The 21,848-nt window shown below is 32.9% G+C and overlaps 1 protein-coding gene across 1 annotated transcript in view; it reads right to left on the bottom strand.

Annotated features, from left to right (window-relative positions):
- CNTNAP2 (contactin associated protein 2) overlaps window positions 1-21,848 on the bottom strand; it is a 2,674,182-nt gene that overhangs the window by 935,979 nt on the left and 1,716,355 nt on the right. The window contains exon 12 of the mRNA XM_074267631.1: window positions 10,893-11,012. Coding sequence (XP_074123732.1) covers window positions 10,893-11,012 — 120 coding nt within the window. The remainder of the gene's footprint in view (window positions 1-10,892; window positions 11,013-21,848) is intronic.

Below are 21,848 nucleotides of genomic sequence, written 5' to 3' on the forward strand. Positions count from 1 at the left end.
ATAGTTAACAGGCTCATATTACTTTTAAGCATTTAAATTTTTAGGGAGACATTATTCATTATATTTCACTTGCATTCCAATCTAGAAAATTAATATCTCCCTTATAGCAAGATGGTTTGAAAAATCTATGAGTGACAAAGATCTTTAACCTAGCATTTTTAGGGTATTAAATCAATATCTCCTAGAAATGTTGAAAAAAATCTTGAAATATTGACAATTTTTTTGTATTTTGCATTATTTAATTCTTTTATTTTGCTGTCAAAATAGGTGAGCCAATCAATATGATAAAGACATGTATAAAGGGCCAAAGGCAAACTGAACTAGAGTTAATCCATGTTAATGATATTTTAGAAGTGAGGCTAGTGAGGTCAGATCCACATCAACCCAAAGTTGTTAAGTTCATTGCAAAAATGTGGTAAGCATTGTAATAAAATCTAAAATACAAAGAAAGAATAGTTTATGTTGATTTGAGTCAGACATTTCCCAAGTCTATAAGACAAGCACTAAGAATATTATCAACTTCTTCATTAATAAGTTATGTAGTAAAGGAGAAAGCATGACAATAACTTGATGAAATTCATAAAACTAAAAAAAAAAGCTACAGATTTAAACCTTAATGACAACAACCCTTTTGATTCTCACTCTAATGCTGTTCTGACTTTTCAGTTAGAAAATAACTGTAGGCTATTGGAAAAAATAGAGTGAGTGAAGTCCTTCCCAATTGTAACTATCTCTGGTAGAAGGTGATAAAGAATGTACATTAATTTTTTTAATCCATGTCAAACTTGGCTTATGACCTTATTATTAAAGATGCTTATTAAAATCTCATCCATCTTTTAAGAACCAAATCAATAAGCAATAAGTTTATACTATGTGCCAAGCACTGTGTGCTAAATGGAGTACAAAGAAAGGCAGAAGCTATCTCCTAGTCTCAAGGAGTTCACAATTTACTGTTGTAATTATTTATATGCATATATGTGTGTGTATGTGTGTGTGCTTATGTGTGACTTAATCTCCTTCTACACCATGAGATGACCTCTTTCTCAAAAATAATTCTACCTTGAAAGTAAGGACTGTGTCTTGCTCATCTTGGTAACTAGTCCCTCTCCATTCTTCCTATGTTCACATTGTGAGTTCTTTGTCCTTAAGAGGAATTCAACAAATATGTTTTGTTTATTGAACTAATGCTGGTCACTGTGTTTGACAGGGACAATCACAATCCTTTCAGAAAGAAAAACTGAAAAGGAGCAAACTCATAAAATATTTATTAGATTGTCAGTGATAATGCTCTAGTACTCAGCTTACATCTGGCAGAGTAGGGAACTTCACGGAGATAAAAATCTGATTTAGAAGGGAAGGTCAACTACCCCAAAGTGGGGAACACTGTAATTGAGATTCTGCTACTACTAATGAGCCATTTTCTTTAAATAATTCCCCCTAAAGTCCTGTGAAAAGCAAAAACTCTTAAGGGAGTTAGTATATTAGAAAAAATCATTAACAACTTAATGTGATCTAATGTGTCAGTTTTGCTAAGACCATTGGAGGAAGCTGGTTCAGAAATACAAGGAAGTAAAGAATAAAAGAGGGGTAAAGATAAAGTAAAGAAGACATTTTGCCTAGCCCTCCATAATGTCTATTGTTGGTCTTTTACTAATATTTCTCCTGGTGAGTAAAAAAGGATCTAGATGATTATTAAACTAAACTATATTTGACAAAAATTAGCAGGTACTCTTTTAAGGTAAACCAAGACAGGAATAATGTGAGAATGTTTATTTTATTTATGTGAAAGCTTATAACTCAGTTTTGGGTTCTGCCTCTTTATAAATACTGTACAAAGCTTTCTCTCTTTTGCTCAAAAACACAGAATTCTAACTACCAGAGAAATGACAATGCAAAAAAAGAACTAATTGTACAGTGGGATATTCTCATACATTAAAAATTCAAAATATATATTTAGATCATAAGAAAGTCACAATAGGATGATACCCAAGATGTGCTCTTATGTAGAAACAGTTTTCATATTAGTTATCTTTACCAATTTGTAGAATCTTTAGATAAATAAGTATAGCTTTTAACTATAAAATTCTTCTGAATATAGTTCAGTCTGATCCAATAAATGTGAATTAATTACCTACTAGAAACAACACTGGAGAATGGACTGGGTAGGATAAATATTTACATATATCCCACATGTCTCTGCAGATTACTGTACAAGTTTTTTCAAAAAGATAATTATAATGATAAATGCATTAGAAAGGTATAAAACAGTTTCATTTGAAGTCTAAGAGATGGTGTAGTGGCAGGAAAATGATGAGAAAATAGGAAGAGTGAGCTTAAATATAATTAATTCGCAAAAGTATTAACCTTCTAGAAGATAGTTATACAAACTACCAAAATGTTCAACTTTTCATAGGAATTCTATACATATGATAATAAACAAAACAAACAATATACTGCTCATCTCTTCCCACTTATTGCTATTGCTTCTCTTAGTCAATTTGTTGAAAGTATTTGTTTTTGGCTCAATGACCACTTTTATTCTTAAATCTTCAGAGGCTTCATTTTGAATCAGAAAAGCATAACGAAGAGAGGAAATAACAACCCCAAGGAAAATACAGGTTGCTATAGTCCACAAGTTTGATGAAAGAAAGCAATGGCTCAGTGACCTGTGCAGTTATAGATTTTTTTAGATAAAGTAGAAAAATCACAAAACTAGAATTAAGAAAATCCATGTTTTGATTCCACTTCTACCACTGAACTACAATATAACTATGTACCTCATTGCTTAATTTCATTAACTCCCAACATGAAGAGACTAAACTAGTCTACAATATGAAGGTACTTGACAAACTCCAAGGCTTGACAAACTCTTTTTTGTTATTAAAGCTTCTTATTTACAAAAGATATACATAGGTAATTTTTCAACACTGACCTTGCAAAACCTTCTGTTCCAACTTTTCCCCTCCTTCTCCTCATCTCCTCCCCTAGGTGGCAGGTAGTCCCATACATGTTAAATATTTTAAAGTATATGTTAAGTTAATAAATATGCATATTTATACAGTTATCTTGCTGCACAAGAAAAATTGGATCTAGAAAGAAGAAAACCTGATAAGGAAAACAAAAATGCAAGTGAACAATAACAGAAAGAGTGGAAATACTATGTTGTGAGCCACACTTATTTCCCATAGTTCTTTTGCTGGGTGTAGCTGATTCTCTTCCTTACTGAACAATTGGAACTGGTTTGAATCATCTTATTGTTGAAGAAAGTCAAATCCATCAGAATTGATCATCATATAGTGTTGTTGTTGAAGTGTATAATGATCTCCTGGTCCTGCTCATTTCACTTAGCATCAATGTAATTCTCTCCAGGCCTTTCTGAAATCTTCCTGCTGAACAATAATATTCCATAACATTCATATACCACAATTTATTCAGCCATTCTCCAATTGATCTCCATCCACTGAGTTTCTAGTTTCTTGCCACTACAAAAAGGGTTGCCACAAACATTTTTGCACATACAGATCCCTTTTCCTTCTTTAAGATCTCTTTGGATATAAGCCCAGTAGAAACACTACTGGATCAAAGGGTATTCACAATTTGATAACTTTTTGGGCATAGTTCCAAATTGCTCTCCCAAATATTTGTATTCTTTCATAATTCCACCGACTATGTATCAGTGTCCCAGTTTTCCCACATCCCCTCCAACATTTGTCATCTTAGCAAATTTGACAGGTATGTAGTGGTATATCAGAGTAGTCTAAATTTGAATTTATCTGATTAATAATGATTTGGGAGCACCTTTTCATGTGGTTAGAAATAGTTTCAATTTCTTTATATGAAAATTGTTTATATCCTTTGACCATTTATTAGTTGGAGAATGGCTTGATTTCTTATAAATTTGAGTCAATTCTCTATATATTTTGGAAATGTGCCTTCATCAGAACCTTAGAATGTAAAAATGTTTTCCTAGTTTATTGCCAAGCTATCTTCTTGACCTGAATGTTTTATGATTCAATAATTGACAATTATGGGAAGGTTTATCTTTCAATATTGTGGGGATATGTTGGGGAATCTGAAAGAAGAATTATGTTAAAGATGGCTGTTGTACTAAGTAATATTTATTAATTATCTCAATACCAGTTAACACCTTTGTTCTATGCCTACTTGTGCCTTCAAGCTTTGGAATCAAATTCCTGGTACTACTTTGTAGTTGATTCTCTGGTTGACTATATCTCTCTTTCAACCTATTTAACTGATGATGCCATTGAGTTTTGTGGCAGTATTTCACCATGACTATGGCTGAGAGTAAAGAAGTGTACAAGAAAAATAGGTGGTCAGAGACCATCAGTGGAATGAGAATCCAAAGGGGAGTCTTCCCTAAGTAGGCAATCACTTACAAAAGGGAGGGAGTACTTAAAAGAACTTAGTTTGATCTGTGAGTTTTCAGATTTTCAATAGAACCTGTATGAGCTGGATTGGATTCAAAGATTTATACTGATAGTGATGAACTGAAATGGCTGTGCACTCTAGCAGGAAGAACTGAGTGATTAGAAAGGATTAGAACAAAGACAGCTGGTGAGAGGCTAGCAGAGTGTAAGTTGAGAGGTTGCAAGTGTAAAATGTCTCAAACAAAAGGGAGTTATCCAGGAAAGGATGAATAGTTGAATAAGAAAACTTAACATAAGGATGGGAAAGGAGATATTCTTTAGGATGAAAGGGGAACAACACTATGGGAATTCATAAAGGACAGAAATAGTAATTATAGGTTAACCAAGATATCAAAATGCAAACCAGTCAGTCAGTAATAAACATTTATAAAGTGCTTACTATGTGAAGGGGACTGTGTTCAGCCCTAGGAATATAAAAAAGGCAAAAAACAAATACACTTCCTGCCCATAGAGAACTCACAATCCAACTGTATTTCTCTGTCCTACTACATATTTAACTCTGGGCAAATGACTTGTTCCCTGCTCCTCATTTCAATTCCTTCGTCCATAAAAAGGCAGGAGGTGAATTAGATAATTTTCAATTTCACTTCCTGTTCCAAATCTATGACTAAATTATTTTATCAGTCAGTCGATGAAGCTTTTGTTGTAATAAAACCTTTGTCTAAGACTATATATATATATATATATATATATATATATATATATATATATATAGCAGGAGGGGTTTGTTTCAGAGGAAGGGAAAAGTCCTCACTTCTCCCAAGCATCAAAATTAAGTGGGGAAAACTGTATAGTTGATAACTGACTTTCTTTCAGGAAAATAAGGCTAAAATGATATAGAAACCTTGGGAATAAACTACACACTAAGTGACAAAGATAATAACCAAAACACTCTCAGATCCCATTTTCTATGGTATTGCTATAGACAATGTAAGGTGGAATTCTCTATGTAATAAGTAAGACAATTTCTTGAACTACAATTTGAGGTAGATAGAGAAGAAACTTCTCCTCTCATAGCTTCTTAGGAGCTGGTCTTTAAAGAAAGAAAGAAATACTCCTTTAGAAAAATACTAATAGTTGAAGCAATGTCTAAAATTAATGAAGATATCCTAATAACTTAGCTATCCATTTTATTTTCAAAATATCTGTGATGTATTAGTGGAACAATTGGAAGAAATAATTATTGACAAAATGATAAATAATGAGGAAAAGAAGAGCTAAGAAATAGCACATCCAACAATCAAACATCAGCATGAGGTGTGTAATATATACCATATTATTACATCACAATAATTTGAAAAATAGGTGGAGAAAGACAATGAGTTAGACAAGTTACTTATGTGTAAGAAAAATAATAAATATGATCTAGTAACAAAATTTTGTATAATAGCTAAAGAGACAATACATTTTGGCTAAAGTCTCTCAAGTTAAGAATAGGTCCAGAGACCATGAGGAATCTCAGTAAATATAATGGTCATCACTAATACATAAAACTTCAATATAGAAAGAACACAGGAAAGTTCCTCTGAAAAATAGGATATGAGGAATTTCCTATATCATTAAAGTTCTCAAATTAACATTATTATAGCAATAGTATCATTTTAAGTAAACAACTTTTTGTGATTGGTTTTACAATTATTTCATCAATATTTGCACAGGTTTTTTTCAAAGCATCTTAGATTTATTTTCTCATTTGGCCGTCCCTGTAAGGTAAGTAGTGAAAGTATTATTACTCTGATTTTAAAAATGAGAAAATTGAGGCAAATGAACTGCCCAGTGTGACCCAGCCAGCTAAAAGTTCGGTTAATTCCAGCTCTGCTAAATCCCAGTCTAATGTACTTTTGCTATACAATAGATTTAACTATAGTTTTACTATCCAGGACCATTATCTTCCTTTATATATCAAATTTAGAAAAGGAAGAAGCCAAAGAACTCCCATAGGAATAAGGCTGCTGGTCTCTAGCACAGATATAGTTAAAGATAATGGAAGTACTGATTTCAAGAGGTGGGAGGGATCTTAGAAATCATAAAGTCCAATTCTCACTTTATGAAGAAAAAAAAAAGTTTAGACTCAAAGCCATTCAATTATTTTCCAAGTGAAGATTTGAAATGACCACACCATAGTGCCTCTTAAAGGTATTGCCCTTTAGCTTACAGAAATTTATATAACCTTGAGCATGGAAAAATTCAGACCCTCATATTTTATTTTTGTTTTGTTTTTCCCTATGATAAGGAAGAAATAACAACAACAATTACAACCCAGAAGCTGAAATTAGCCATAAGATTTGTTGTTCTTTAGTAACCTGCTTTACCTCCGAGTTCTCATTTATGTCAATTGAAAAATGAGATGGTTGTATTAAGGGACTTTTAAGTTTCCTTAAAATTCTAAATCCTGATACTATAATCTTATAAGTACTCAAACTTTTAAAAATATTGCATGGAGATTTCTAAATGTACAAATAGGTCAACAATTGAGTTATTGGCCTTTCCACCATGAACTAGTCCAATTGGTGCTGTCATGCATTGTTATCCCTTTTCTAACAAGTCTCCCACTCAAAGTTCTGAGTTTATTCTGTGTAATGTGTTTAGGGACTACAGTAATCAGCTCTCTCTAAGTATTAGAATAAAGAGGAAAGAACAGCTCATACTCATATGGACGATAATAACATCTGATCAGCTAGGCCCCAGGACTTTATAAAACACAAATCATGAAAACAAACACAATAGCTTTTTTGATAAAACCACAAAATTAGTGCAAGAAGAAACCCAGTAGGTGTTCTATATTTGGGCTTCACACTTCATAATCCAGAGGACAAAATGCTTTTTACTTGGCTTGTAAAATGAAATGAAATTTCCACAATGTGAACACAGTCACAGTGCTTGCAAAGTAGAGTGGGGACAACAAATATAAACAAATGACTGCTTATAATTCAGAGAGCTTTAAGCTGGGGTTCAGGCATACTGTTGAGTGTAGTTTTAGTCCCTGTTATTACTTATTAATAACTTAGAAATAACATGGTATATTGAAAGGAATACCAGGCTAAGAGTTAGATCTGTGTAAGTCTGCTTTTTTTTCTGTCATTTATCAATGACTTTTTCCCTGACTTCAACTATATATTTTTTATAAATATCATTCATATAGTGTGCTGAAGAGAGTCCCTTAACTTTCTCAACGTTCAGTTCCCATGTCTGTAAAATAAATAAAAGAATAATTAAACTACCAAGTTTGTAATGTATGAATGTCAAATGAGATAGTTTATATAGACTTTTAAACATGAAGTATAATAGATGTCAACTATTTTTATTCCTCTTGTGATGAAATCACAGATCCTTAATGTATATATACACATTATGTATGTATATATATATATGTATATATAGTTACACATATATACGTACATCTAATGCTATTATCATCATTACTATTAATGACCTAGAAAGGAGTGTGTCACATATAAGTAGTTGACATAAACCAATGAAAGTTCAAGTTTACTCCTGAGATAGTGACAGCACCATCAGAATAGAAATAAAAAAGTATATCTGAATGGCTGGGAAAAAACAAACAAATAAAAATAATAGGAGGGAAGAGGGGAAGGGATTAGGAAGGGAAAACATCAAACAAAAAGAAGAAACTAAGTAATGGAAGAAAGAGGAAAAGAAAAGAGATAAACAGAGCCAGAGCCAGAGCAGGAAGACAAACAAAAGAATCAGATGGGACAAAATGTAAGCTTGCATATTCAAAGAAATTCTACATGTAAGCCATGTGAAACCCTGATTTTAAGTAAGAATATGAAAGTGAGAGACTATTAGCAATTCAAACAAAATAAAATAGCATTAGAGAAAACAGATAGACTCTATATAGATTTCTATAAAATCTCAAACTGCAAATGAGACTTTAATATGAATGTCATGCAAAGAAAAATCTACTTTGATCTCCACTATTTAAAAGGAGTCTTCCCAGTTTCCTTTGAAATTACCCATTTGGTCATTTCTTAATGTTCTAATAATATTCCATTACATCCAAATGCCACCTAATTTGTTCAACCATTTTTCAACAAGGGAATACTTCCTTAGTTTTCAGTTTTTGGTTACTACAAAAAAAGAACTGATAAAATATTTATGCAAGTATATATATATATATATATATATATATATATATATATATATACACACACACACACACACACATATATATATATATATATATATATATATATATGTCCCCTTTTCTTTGTTCATTATGAAGCAAATGCCTACCAGTTAAAAGAATACTAAGGTATTTCTGTGTTTCTTTTTCCTGCAGTGATTCCAATATGTATAATTTTCCTCATCTAATTGTTGCCAGTTTAAGAAATATGGTGTGGAAACTCAAAGTCGGTTATCATCCTTGATGAGATGCTTCCACAACTACTAAGTTGTTAAAGTTATCTATAGAACCTAATACATAGTGGGCACTTAATAAACATTTGTTAACTTGACTTACTCAGGTGTGATGAAAGAAAACAGCTTCTAGAAAGCCATATAATAAGGTGTTTCAAAAATCTTAATGTGGTTTCAAGGTTTAACTGTTCAAATAAATAAGCTAAACTAACTTATTAAATAAAATTTAATAAATAAAAATTAAAACTCAACTAAGGCTTTTGGAAGGCCCTGAATAGAAAATCTGTATTTTTCTCTGAAAAAATAGTAGCAGAACTAGCCTTGGACCTTTAAACTACATATTATAGTCTAGAAGCTTACAAAGGCTTAGAAACTTATTCTCTAGTCCTAAGTTGCAATGGACACGAGTCTGTAGAACCTCCATCTCTGGTTCCCAAATAAGGAATGCCAACTATCTTTTGGGAAGAATCAGAGGAATATTTGTGGTCAGATTTTTTAGGGTTTATGTATAGCTTTCCTTAATTTTGAATGGACAAAGTAAGAGCTAGGATTCTCTGTAAGATCCAAATGATTTAAGTCTAAGGATACTGGAAGATTTGGGGGTGTACAAAATTTTGTTTTTGTTTGTGCAGACATCTTCCTCTATCAAAATTCTATCCACTCATACAGAATCTATTGGCAATCTATTTCATGTGATCATAAATTGAGAGGTAGAAGACACCTTGGAGGTCATATGGTCCAATATCTTCTTTGTATAGGTGATGAAAAACTGAGGGCCAGAAAGGTTAAGTGACTTGTCTAATGTCACATATACACAAAACTGGAATGGGATTTCCCATTCAAATTCCAACATTACAAGTTAGCAATCCAACTTCAAAACTTTTTTTTCCTTTAGAGCTAAATAAAGAAGGTGACTCAAATGAACAGTCTTAGCACATCAGTCTCAGAATCCCATCTGTATCATGTCATCCATCATTTATGGATGTCAAGACTATCACTTATCTCTCCAAGGGATAGCTATAGTAGACAGAATGCTGGACTTGAATTCAGGAAAACTCCTGAATTCAAATCTGACCATAGATATTAATTGCTTACTTGGTGACCCTGGGTAAGTGACTTAACTATGTCTGTCTTAGGCACTCATCTATTGAAGAAGGAAATGGAAAACTATTTTAGTATCTGCCAAACAAATAAACAAACAAAAAACCCAAGCCTAAATGGGGTTGAAATGTTGAACATGACTGAAACAAAAACAAAAATCTGTACATAGGATCCTTGCAGGGTGCATGTTGACATTTTCAAGATGTAATAAAAATCTACCCTATTTTTTATTATGTTAAATATTATCTAATAACATTCCAATCTGATTCAAGTTTGTAATGAGCTAAAAACTGTATGTTTGATGCTTCTGTCTTAGGAAGCCTAAAAAATTAGGGAGACACTAAAAATGCAACAATTCTAATGTCACAAAGTTAGATAATTGAAGCTAGGTCTTCTTGGACATTCTTGGTCTATTATATTACATTGCCTCTCACTCTCTGTGTAGCATTGCCAGAATAAAAATTAAAAATATGAATTAGAATATAACACATTAATAAGAAATGACCAGTTTCTGTGATTAAAATGTCTATGCAAGTCAATCACACAGTCCTCAGTTTTCTTAGCACTGTGAATTGTGGATACTGCCTCAATAGTCATTTTCTCCAATCACTGAATTGACTACAGTCTTAGAATATTTGATTTTGGGGTCCTTTCTTCTTGTATTGACTTTTTAAATGTATCTCATTGATGGCTTAAATTGAAATGCAAGGTTTCTATTGTAGTATTCTAAGGCTATATACTTCCAGGAACAATTTCACATCTCTGACATCTAGTTTGTGGTTTTGAATAGCTGTGATTTCATTTGTATGACTAACACAACATTTTATAATATTTAATTTATAAAATGCTAGAACAAAAAATGCAGCAAAATACAAAATTAAATTTCACTAGATACCTTTTATTCTTGATATATCATTAAATTGTCTTCAAATATGACAAAATATGTGAATATGATATAGTTACCTGTCATGTTGCAGTACACTTTCAGAGGCCCCAGAGCCCCACTGCCATCAGGATCAATCCAGTAAAAATTTGAGGTTTTGCCCAGGTGTTTATAAGCTTCACAGGAGAGTTCATAGATAGCTGAAAAACAAACAAAGCAAAATTGGCCCGAGTACAATGAAAACCATGATTCTTTACCAAAATTTCTTTGATTTTTTAATTTCATGTTTACACAAAAAATGATGCATTAGAGCCTGTCAAAACATTGCTTAAGCAAAAATCTTTCTTCACTTATAATTCTTCCCAATATTCTCAACCTGCTTCTCCCCCAAATTAAATTCAATGGTTTGGCAAATGCATGATATTTGCATACTGTTTTACCCTAAAAGCCCAAAGGAATATAATTCCACTTGGATGACCATGAAATATTCTTGCAAAGCTAACATTTTTCTGGGCAAACCTGGAAATTATATCAAGCAAATCATTTGGATGTTTGTAATTTCTCTCTATTGTCATTATGCCATATGGTGTACTTGGCAGCTAGAGTCAATTAATCAATTGATCAATTACTAAACAAATGAATTGCTTGTGTTTGATATGGCTCATCCCCATTCTAAATCTCACCTCATTTGGTGACTCCCCTGCCTTTAAAAAATAAATCATCTCTTTTCTCTACTTGGCTTACTTAAAAAAAATCAATAAGAAGAGGAGGCCCCACTTAGTTATAATCAGTGAAGGATGGGTCTCCATTGCTATGGGATATCAGCCAGACACTAAGGAACTGGAAAATAGAAGAGACTGAAGAAACCCAACTATATTGGCACAGATAAACGTAATCCTAACTCTCCCTTTATGCAGGAAAAAATAAATGTAAAGAAAATAGCCCTTGGATAATTTTATTTGTTACAGGTGCTTTAATCTCATCAAATCTCTCTTTCACAGAAAGAGACAATAGTGTAATTAAATTATATGTTTTTTTCAGTTGTTTTCCTTCTTGTTCCCATGCTCAGGTTGAAGTATTTTCCCCCTTTTCAAGGGAACTGCACCTGATTCCCAGAAATAAAAAGTAGCCATATATATTTTTGTTGATAGAAGTTATTTTAGAACTCTATAGAGAAAACTTTTTAACAGCCCTGATTTGGTATTTTAATGGCAAACTTATTTCTAAAATTCACAAACACACTTGTTAGCAAAAAAAAAAAAGATTCTAGTACATTCACTTTAATAATCATTGGAAAATGCATTTAAAGAGTGTTAATATTCTCTCCTGTGAAATAGAAAGAGATTAAATTTGGTCAGTCATTTTTTTTTCTTTTTGGTTTCTACTCTTTTCTTCTTTTATAGAGTGGTTGTGTTTACACTGTGTTCTTTGCTTCTCCTCTCCAACTCCTAATGGTACTCAGACAAATCAATCCCTATAGGTAACATCTAATGCTTAAAATTCTGTCCCTCTAGGTTCCTTTGCCCATCTCACCATTTTGTATTTATTAACACCTCTTTTCTTTCTCCTTAAATTTTTCACAGTTTTCTCCTATCTTTAAAAAATAATTTTGGAAAGTTATTTCTATCCTTTTTAACTGTGCCATCTTTTCTTCTTTTGTTATAAAATTTCTTGAATGAGTGGTTGACAGTTACTGACATTTTAAGGAAAATGTATTTTTCAAATTTTCTCTGAATATTATAAACTTGGTGATGGAGATTTTTCAACCACTTGGTCTTTCCTACCTTGATAGTCAGGCCAGATCTTTACTCAGTAGATTATGGGACTTGTTATAATATAATATTATTTTAAAATAAAAACATGTAGAGAATCACAACTACAAGGAATTTCTCTTTAATTTAAGACTCTGTGATGAATATTTTATATTCCAATAGTGAACATATATCATGTATCATAAACATGAACACTGCTTGATATATATTATCAGAAGATGATTATAAATTTTATATAATTATATCTTTCAAGCAATCTAGAGTGCTTATTATATGCAAATATGAGATACATTAATGGAAGAGAACCATTAAGGCAGGGATTAAGTATTTTTGTGCCATGGAAACTTTTGATAGAATAGTGAAACCCATGGACAAATTTTGGGAATAATCTTCTTAAATGCATAAAATGAAATATATAGTGGTAAAAGCACACTTGAAACAGTTATCCTGATGCTAAGTGAAAGGAGTAGAACCAGGAGAATATTGCATACAACAACAGAAAGATTATATGATGATTAATTCTGATGGATGTGGTTCTTTTCAATAGCAAGGTGATTCAGGCCAGTCCCAATTGTCTTGTGATAGAAAGACCCATTTGCATCTGTGGGGACTGAATGTGTATTACAATATAGTATTTTCATTTTTGTTGTTGTTTGCTTGAATTTTTTCTTTCTCGCGTTTTTTTCCTTTTTTATCTGATTTTTCTTGTGCTGCTTGAAAATTGTGAAAATATATAGAGAATAATTGTACATTTTTAGCATATATATATTGGATTACTTGCTGTCTAGGGGAGGCGGTAGGGAGAAGAGAGAAAAAAATTGGAAAACAAGGTTTTGCAAGAGAGAATGCTGAAAATTATATGTTTTGAGAATAAAAAGTTTTTAAAATAAAGAAAAAAGAAACAGCAAAATATTTTTTCACTCCAAGTTCACAGACCCCAAGTTATCCCTACTTTGATACACTGTTTTATTCTACCAAATTACATTATTAATTAAAAAAAAAACATTAAGCACAAAGGTATTTTATGTTCTCTATATCAGTCATTTGTGAAAATCAAGATGTAATTAATTATAGAATATTACTTGCAAAATCCTGCCTATACAATGCTGATATCATCTGTAGGATTCATCTTCAATGAATGTATGGATTAGATGAGTAAGTGGCCTTATCTGTTATTAGATGCTGACATTCTCGCTTGTGCATTCTCTCTCTGTGTCTTCCTCCCACCCTGTCTCTGCCTCTCTGTCTTTCTGTCTCTCTCAGAATTAATAATGTTTCAGAATTTCTTTTCACAGCTCTGGGATCTTTTGTTCCTTTACATACGTTGTAAATCAATTCCTCAGCACCTCCATAATTGTGTCACTCTCATAGCACAAATCTCTCTTTACACTTGGTTCTATATACATTTAATCACTGACATTTTACATGTGGGTACATTTCCCATTTTTGCTCTCAGTGTCATTTCTACCTTCTCTATGAGCACATTAAAATGATCAAGTTAGAGTCCAAATGTAGTGATTATTAGTGGTGAAAAAAAGGCAGTAATGAAAAATTCTTGAAGTTTTATTACATTTTTCACATTTATTGTCTTTCAATTTTTATCCTCAAATTGCATCTGAGCAAGTTTACTGAGTTGGATCTTTTGATAAATATTTTTGAAATTTGTTCTACCCTCCATCCCCTATAATGAGATGACACCCCATAAGATTTTATTAAATTTCTTCTATTTTAAATTACTATAGCATATGACAGTCATCTTTCTCTGGTTGAAATTTAAAGTGTTATCTAGGTTCTTTTTAGACTCATTTGGTTTACTTTTTATAGCAATTGATGAACATTAGTTAAATTTCAATATCGAAGTAAATTAGTGTTAGCATAATTTTTTCTATTAGCTATTTTCCTTATCAGCACCTAACTTAAACCGTTCACATTCATACAGCTAATAAAATGATCTTCTTTACACATCCATATGCTCACAAAAGGCCTCCTTTTGCTTATAAAACAAAGAACACATCAACCTAGTTATCAAGAAAGAAACATTTATTAATGACTTACCATATTCAATTTATTATGATAAGTGTTAGGGATATCAAGAAAGGCAAAAAAATGTTCCCTGCTTTCAAGGAGTTAACAAGTTAATGAGGGAGACAAAATGAAAGCAATCTAGAATAAGTAGTAAATTGAAGGACATACTAGCAATAGAAGAATAATTAAAATTATAGAAAAAAAATTGAAGAGAGTAAAAAGAGGTAAAGTCAATGGCATAAAGGAGGGTCAGAAAAGGCTTACTGTAAAAGGTGAGATGTTGGCTGGGAGTTGGATAAAGCCAAGAAGACAAGGAGAGAGGGATGAGAATAGAAAACATTGTAGGAAAGGAGACAGCCAGTGAAAAATTCCCAGAACCTAAGGATGAACTGTCATGTACAAGAAAAAAGTAAAGATGCTAGTATTAATGAGTCAAAGAGTATTTGGATGGGTGTGATGTCTAAGAAGACTGGAAAAGTACGAAGGGGCCAAATTATGAAGGACTTGTAAAGGATTTTATTTTTAATCCTGGAACTGATAAGAGATTCCATTTGACCCGACCATACTTATCTATTATGTTTCCCTGCATCCTATGTTACAAATTTTTAATATTTCTCCTCCCCCCAAAAAAATTCAGTATTTGATTTCAGCCTTCTTTGGAATTATGTAAATCTTTCTCAGTCTTTAACATACACTTTCTCTACATTTCTGCTTGCCAGGACTATCTCTTTTCAGACATCCCTTTAGTTCCCACCCATTCTGATAACTTTTGCTGATTTCCCCTATTTCTTTGTGCTTTCTCTCTCTCCAAATTATCTTGCATCAGCTTTTGTCTATGTAGTATATCATTTCCAACCAACAGAATAGAAACTCCTTGAGAGAAGAATCATTTTCATTTTTAAAATATTCTTAACTTTTATACAGTAAGCATCAAAAGATTTTTTGTTAGTTGACTAATGTGTGATTTTGAAAATCTTGTTATGTGGTTAGGGGAATATTTTAAGAAAAAAACATTCTTTTGGAGCCTTTCAAATCATAATTACTCTTTTTCCTTCTTTATTCATGGGAATATCCCTTGAGAGTATAATTATCATCTTGAATTTTAAATATACTTTAGTTTCTAAAATATATACATTTAGAAAAGTTGATTTAGCCTTTAAAAATAGTTTTTTGTTTTTTTTTAAAGTTTAGGAGCATTTCTAGGAGCAAGGTATGTAGGATATATAGGTAGAATATACTCCAGCCAAATTTTTCCAACATTTTCCCTTTCTTCTAACCTTAAATATATGTTTAGTTCCATGTACATTAGATAACTTATCATTTCCTAAGTTCCCCTCTTTTCTTTCATTTGTTAATGCTGAAATAATATTCCTTTTCAGCTTCTCCTTCCTTGGCTTGTTGAAATTACAAGTTATTCTTTCATAACTCATTTAAAACATTATCTCCTCAAAGCCTTCTCTGGGTTTAACCCTACTCCAGACAAAAGTAGTCTGTCAATCCAAATAGCTCTCAAAGTATTTTACACTTCTTTATACACTTTGATACTATTTTTCATCACTATTATATAATCACTGTAATATAAGTTCTGTGTAGGGTGTTACCTCATTTATGACAGAAAGCATTATACATGATAAGCAGATAGTTAAAAGGACTTTTTTGTTTGCCTACATTGGATTGCTGAATCATTGAAGATCACTCACTTAAAAGGAAAACAAAACAAATTATGGTCAATGGATCTATGCCAACATAGTACCCTTTTGGAAGCACCAAAGGTGTAGGGGGAAAAAAGTTATGGTTTAAACTATTATATGTTCCATGTGTTTATTAATAGGTAAAAATACAAACATTTCCATTCTGGCTACTCTGTATAATTAGTGAATATCAGATATGAAAAATATTCCTTAAGAGATGTAAATATAAATGTAAGTAATGAAAAACAAAACTGTAAGTGGGACCCAAAAACTTCAGGTGATTCAAGAGATGGCTGTTGAATAACTTGAACAGTCTAAAACTTGAAAACTAAAGAGCTGACTAACCAACTCTTGAATATTGGCAAAGTAATTGGACTGAGAATAAAGTAAATAGACCCATCAACTCCATTGATTATTGGCAAAGTAATTATTCTCTTTTGGAACTTTTAGTCCCAGTTAAACACCTTAAATTATTCTACCTTTCTAAAAAAAAGTCCATGTAATTCAAAACTAATATTTGGAGCTATGGAAATGAGTTTCAAATAATGTAAAAAAATTGAGATACAATAGTCAAGAAAACTACATGTATTCTGTATATTTTCCTCTCCCTCCATTTCATCACTAAATTAGATGCCATTGGAATTATAAGGCATGAGAAGGATACGTTCCTTACATATTTAGTGAATGAGTCATCATTTGAAAACCAGCTCGGATTAGGAAGGGGTGATATGAGTGGAAATTTTAAAGAAAAGTTTGATTAATGAACTCTGAGACATTCTAACAAGAGAACATTGCCTCAGAAATCTGGAATATATGATAAACATGTTTGTCCAGCTAATTGATAGAAACTTCAGATATGATAAGGAAGAGTCACATGGTATAGTACACTAAATTGTGTACTATAATATAAAGGAGATGCAACCAGGAATTGTAAGACTAATATAATAATAATAGTAACAATAAAATCTCAGTTATATATCACTTTACAGATTACAAAGTGATCCCTTCCTAACAATTCCTGAATTGGTGTTGAATAATATTTTAGTCATGTTCAACTCCCTCCCCCAATGTCATCTCTTTTATTACCTTCCCTTCCTATTCCATTCCCTTCCTATTTTCCTGCAGGTTAACACAGATTTCTACATCCCTACTGAGAATTATATTATTTTTCTCTTTGAGCCAGATCTTATGAGATTAAGGTTCACTCACTCATCCTCTCCTCCCTTTCTTCCCCTCCTTTGTAAAAACTTATTCTTGACTCTTTTTTATGGTAAATAATTTGCACCATTCTGCTTCTCCCTTTCCTTTTCCCAGTGCATTCTTTACTCACCTCTTAATTTCATCATTTTTATAAAAATATATTATCCCTTCATATTCAACTTACTGTGCCCTCTGTCTATATACACTCCTTCTGCCATAATAATGAGAACTTTTTTATTAGTTTTTCATTTTCAAAATATATGCAAGGATAATTTCAACATTGACCCTTGCAAAACCTTGTGTTTCAATTTTTTTTCTCCTTTCCCCCATCCCCTTCTCTAGATGCTATATAATCCAATATATGTTAAACATGTTAAAATATATGTTAAATCCAATATACATACACATTTTTGTATAATTAACTTGCTCCACAAGAAAAATTAGATCAAAAAGGAAAAAAATGATTAAGAAAACAAAATTCAAACAAATAACAACAAAAAGAATGAAAATGCTGGGTTGTGATCCACACTCAGTTCCCACTGTCCTCTCTCTGGGTGTAGATGGCTCTCTTCATCACAAGATCTTTGAAACTAGCTTCAATCTCATAATGAGAATGTTTTGCTGAGTTATAAGTATCAAACTCCCATGTTGGAATGAAAACATAATGTATCCTTTATGATATCACTTAACTGATTACCTCCTTATGCATCTCCAGTCTTGCATTTGAAAATCAGATTTTCCATTCAGCTTTGGTCTTTTCATCACAGATGCTTGAAAATTCTCTATTGCATTGAATGACCACCTGTTCCTCTGAAGGATTATACTCAATTTTTCTGGATAGGTGATTCCTGAATGTAATTCTAGCTACATTGCTCTCCAGAATATTATATTTCAAGCCCTCCAGTCCTTTAATTGGGGAAATTGCCAAATACTGTGTTATCCTTACTTGGCTCCACTATATGCAAATTGTTTCTTTCTGGATACTTGCAATATTTTTTCCTTGATATGGGAGTTCTGGAATTTGGCTAGAATATTCCTGGGAATTTTCATTTTGGGATCTCTTTCAGGAGGTGATGGGTAGAGTCTTCAAATTTCTATTTTACCCCCTGGTTTTAGAACATCAGGACAGTTTTCTTTGATAATTCCTTGAAAGATGGTGTCCAGGCTCTTTTTTTGATCATAGCTTTTAGATAGAGCAATAATTTTAAAATTATCTCTCCTGGATCTATTTTCCTGGTCAGTTGTTTTTACAATTAGATGTTTTATATTTTATTCATTTTGGGGGTTTTGCTTTATTGTATCTTGATTTCTCATAGTCATTAGCTTCCATTTGCTCAATTCTATTTTTTAAGGAATTGTTTTCTTCAGTGAACTTTTATAGTTCCTTTCCCAAATGACCAGTTTGGCTTTTTAAGGTATTCTTCTCCTTATTAGCTTTTTGTATTTCCTTTTGCAACTCTTTCAATTCATTTCCTAATTTTTTTCTCTATATCTCTTACTTGATTTTTAAAGTCCCTTTGAACTCTGCCATGGCTGAGGCTAATTTTTTATTGGAGGCTTTGGATGTAGGATCTTTGACTTTGTTATCATCTTCTAAGTGTGTGTTATGATCTTCCTTGTCATTATAATAACTTTCAATGGTCAGAAACATTTTTTTGCTTTCTAATTATTTCCCTAGCCTATTATTATACTTTTAACTCTTTGTTAAAGTAGGGCTCTGTTTCTAGGGTGGAGGTTGCATTTTCCTAAGCTTTAGTGGTTTTGTGCAGCTCTTTTCAGAAATCCTCTAGGAATCTGACCATGAGCACTCTTTTCTGCCCTGGAACTGTTAGGTTGTCCCTACATCCCTGTAGCTGTAAGATTTAGTGTGCTGGCTGGGGCTGGGATTCTGCTGACCCAGGCTTCATTGGGAGTATATATCAGACTCCCACCCTGTTGCTACAGACCCCCTCCATTGACCTTCTGAGTCCTCCCTAACATCCCTGGGCTGAGATGTCCAGAAACCTCAAGCACTGCTGCTGATTCAGAGGTCCTGCCTCACTGATGCTGGGATCCAAGCCAGAACTGGGGCTGAGCCTGTGTTGGGATTGCAGCTTGGTTCCACAGACCTTTCCTGGTGTCCTCTCATCATCTCTTTGCTATCTCTGGGCTAAGAGGTCTGGAAGCCACCAGTACTGATACTGATTCACACTTGAGACTTTCTCAAGTATGAGTTTTCCCTGCATTCTTCATTGTTCAAACAAGGATAGTTTGATGTTTAATGCTTTGGAAGTCTTAAGTGTTTGCTGATGGTCAAGTTTTGAAGAAACATAGATATAAGTAGAAGCAGCTATGGATCAAATATTCAGGAAGGAATAAGGCATATGGAAGACTCATTTTCCTAAGTTCAAATCTGGCTGCAGACATTTAATGTGTGATTCTGGACAAGTCATTTAACCCCATTTGCCTCAGTTTCCTCATCTATAAAATGAACTGGAAAAGGAAATAGCAAACCACACCAGTATCTTTGCCAGGAAAACCCAAATGAGGTCATGAAGAATTGGACATGACTGAAATTACTGAATGATAATGGATTTTTATACTTTTGTGTATTTTCTTTGTTGGTGTAAATAAGTCACAGATGTTATGAAAAGCTCCCAAAGTAGACATGTTTTGTCAGGAGAAAAAGTTTCATACCTGGGCCATAATGATGAAAGATTAACTTCTGGGGCGGCTAGGTGGCATAGTGGATAGAGCACCAGCCTTGAAGTCAGGAGGACCTGAGTTCAAATTTGGCCTCAGACACTTAATATTTCCTAGCTGTATGACCCTGGGATAGTCACTTAACTCCAACTGCCTCAGGAAAAAAAAAAAAAGATTAACTTCTATCATTGGTATGTTTTAGGATTAGGATTAGGACAAATCTACCTAGTATTACATTGAGAAATATATATTTAAATGCTTTCCAAGAAACAGAGACTCTTTTGATTTATATCAAAAGAAAAACAAAATAATTGTTTTCATTTGTGTCCATCTCCTGGGGAGAGCTAAATATCTTTTTGCCTAGACCCATTATCATGATCAAGCTACGTTGTGATATTAACCTGATTTCTCAGACAACTTTTGTTATTACAAAGAGACTATTAAATTGCCTTTCTGATCCCAATCAATATAAGTTCAGGATCTTGAGTTAGTTTTCCTAAGACCTAATTAACCATACTTAAACTGACCATTGTGGTTCTACATGAGCAGAATTAGAAAATGAGACTTTAAAGGTAGGAGAGGTAGCAGTAACCCAGAGAGCCCCATCTCTCTTCCCCAAGAACTTAACAACTACAATGTTGCAATTATTGTGTTCATTAGCACAATGGAAAGTGTATAATACCAATTCTTCATTAGCACTTTAATATTAACCTCATCTATTTTCTGTCGCTGGGATTTTTTTTTTGGTGGGGGCAAAGCTTGAATGCATGCCTTAAGAAAATTGTAGGAGCTCCCCTAGGAATTGTTGAATCATTATTGACACAAAGAAAATGCTGTAGTTTCTTTAATCAGGTACTCTTCAGGCTAGTGTGTGGGATTACCCTGTGCCATGCTCTCTTAATAAAAATTATTTCTTTGTGAAGTATAAATTGTAGACCCATACTGTTTCCCCCTTAAATGCAGAGAGAACTGGGGATAAAAGTCGGTGTTTCTGGATTGTTTCTAAGAAAGCAAAAGTTTTTAATTCTTTGTATGTGACAAGCTTTTTAGCAGATAGAATTCCTGAAATTAGTCCACTAGCTGATTCCACAGTCACAGAAGCTGAAGTGACTTTAGCAAACTATTCTGGCCCATACATAAAAGAATTCTCTGGTAAAACATGACAAATTGTCACCCAGACTCTGACATCATCTCTTGAGGTAGTACACTCCACCTGGGGACAACTCTAATTGTTATTAAGCTTTTCCTGAAATTTATCTCTGTGCAGCCTCCACCCGTTGCTCTTGGACCTGTCCTCCAAGGCCAAATAGAACAAGTTAATGAGTTACATCACAGACCTTCACACATTTAAAAAGAGCTATTGGTCTTTTTTTTTTTTTTTTTTTTTTTGAGGCTAACAAATAGCTCCCTATATGGATTCAAGGATTTTCCCTATCCTGGGTTTCCCTTCTCTGGACACTCTTTAGCTTATCAATAATACACTTCTTAAGTGATGGTCCTTAGAACTAAACACAATATATGGGAGATAATATGACATCTGCAGAGGACAGCAGTAGGGCTATCACCACCCTATTGCTAGAGGAAAATGCACTTCTTAATGCAGCCCCAAATGACGTCAGTTTTTTGTGCCTGCAGTGCTGCATCAGACAGAAGGTATAGGCTACCT

Source organism: Sminthopsis crassicaudata, chromosome 5 (assembly GCF_048593235.1).
Source record: "Sminthopsis crassicaudata isolate SCR6 chromosome 5, ASM4859323v1, whole genome shotgun sequence".
Taxonomy (NCBI): Eukaryota; Metazoa; Chordata; class Mammalia; order Dasyuromorphia; family Dasyuridae; genus Sminthopsis; species Sminthopsis crassicaudata.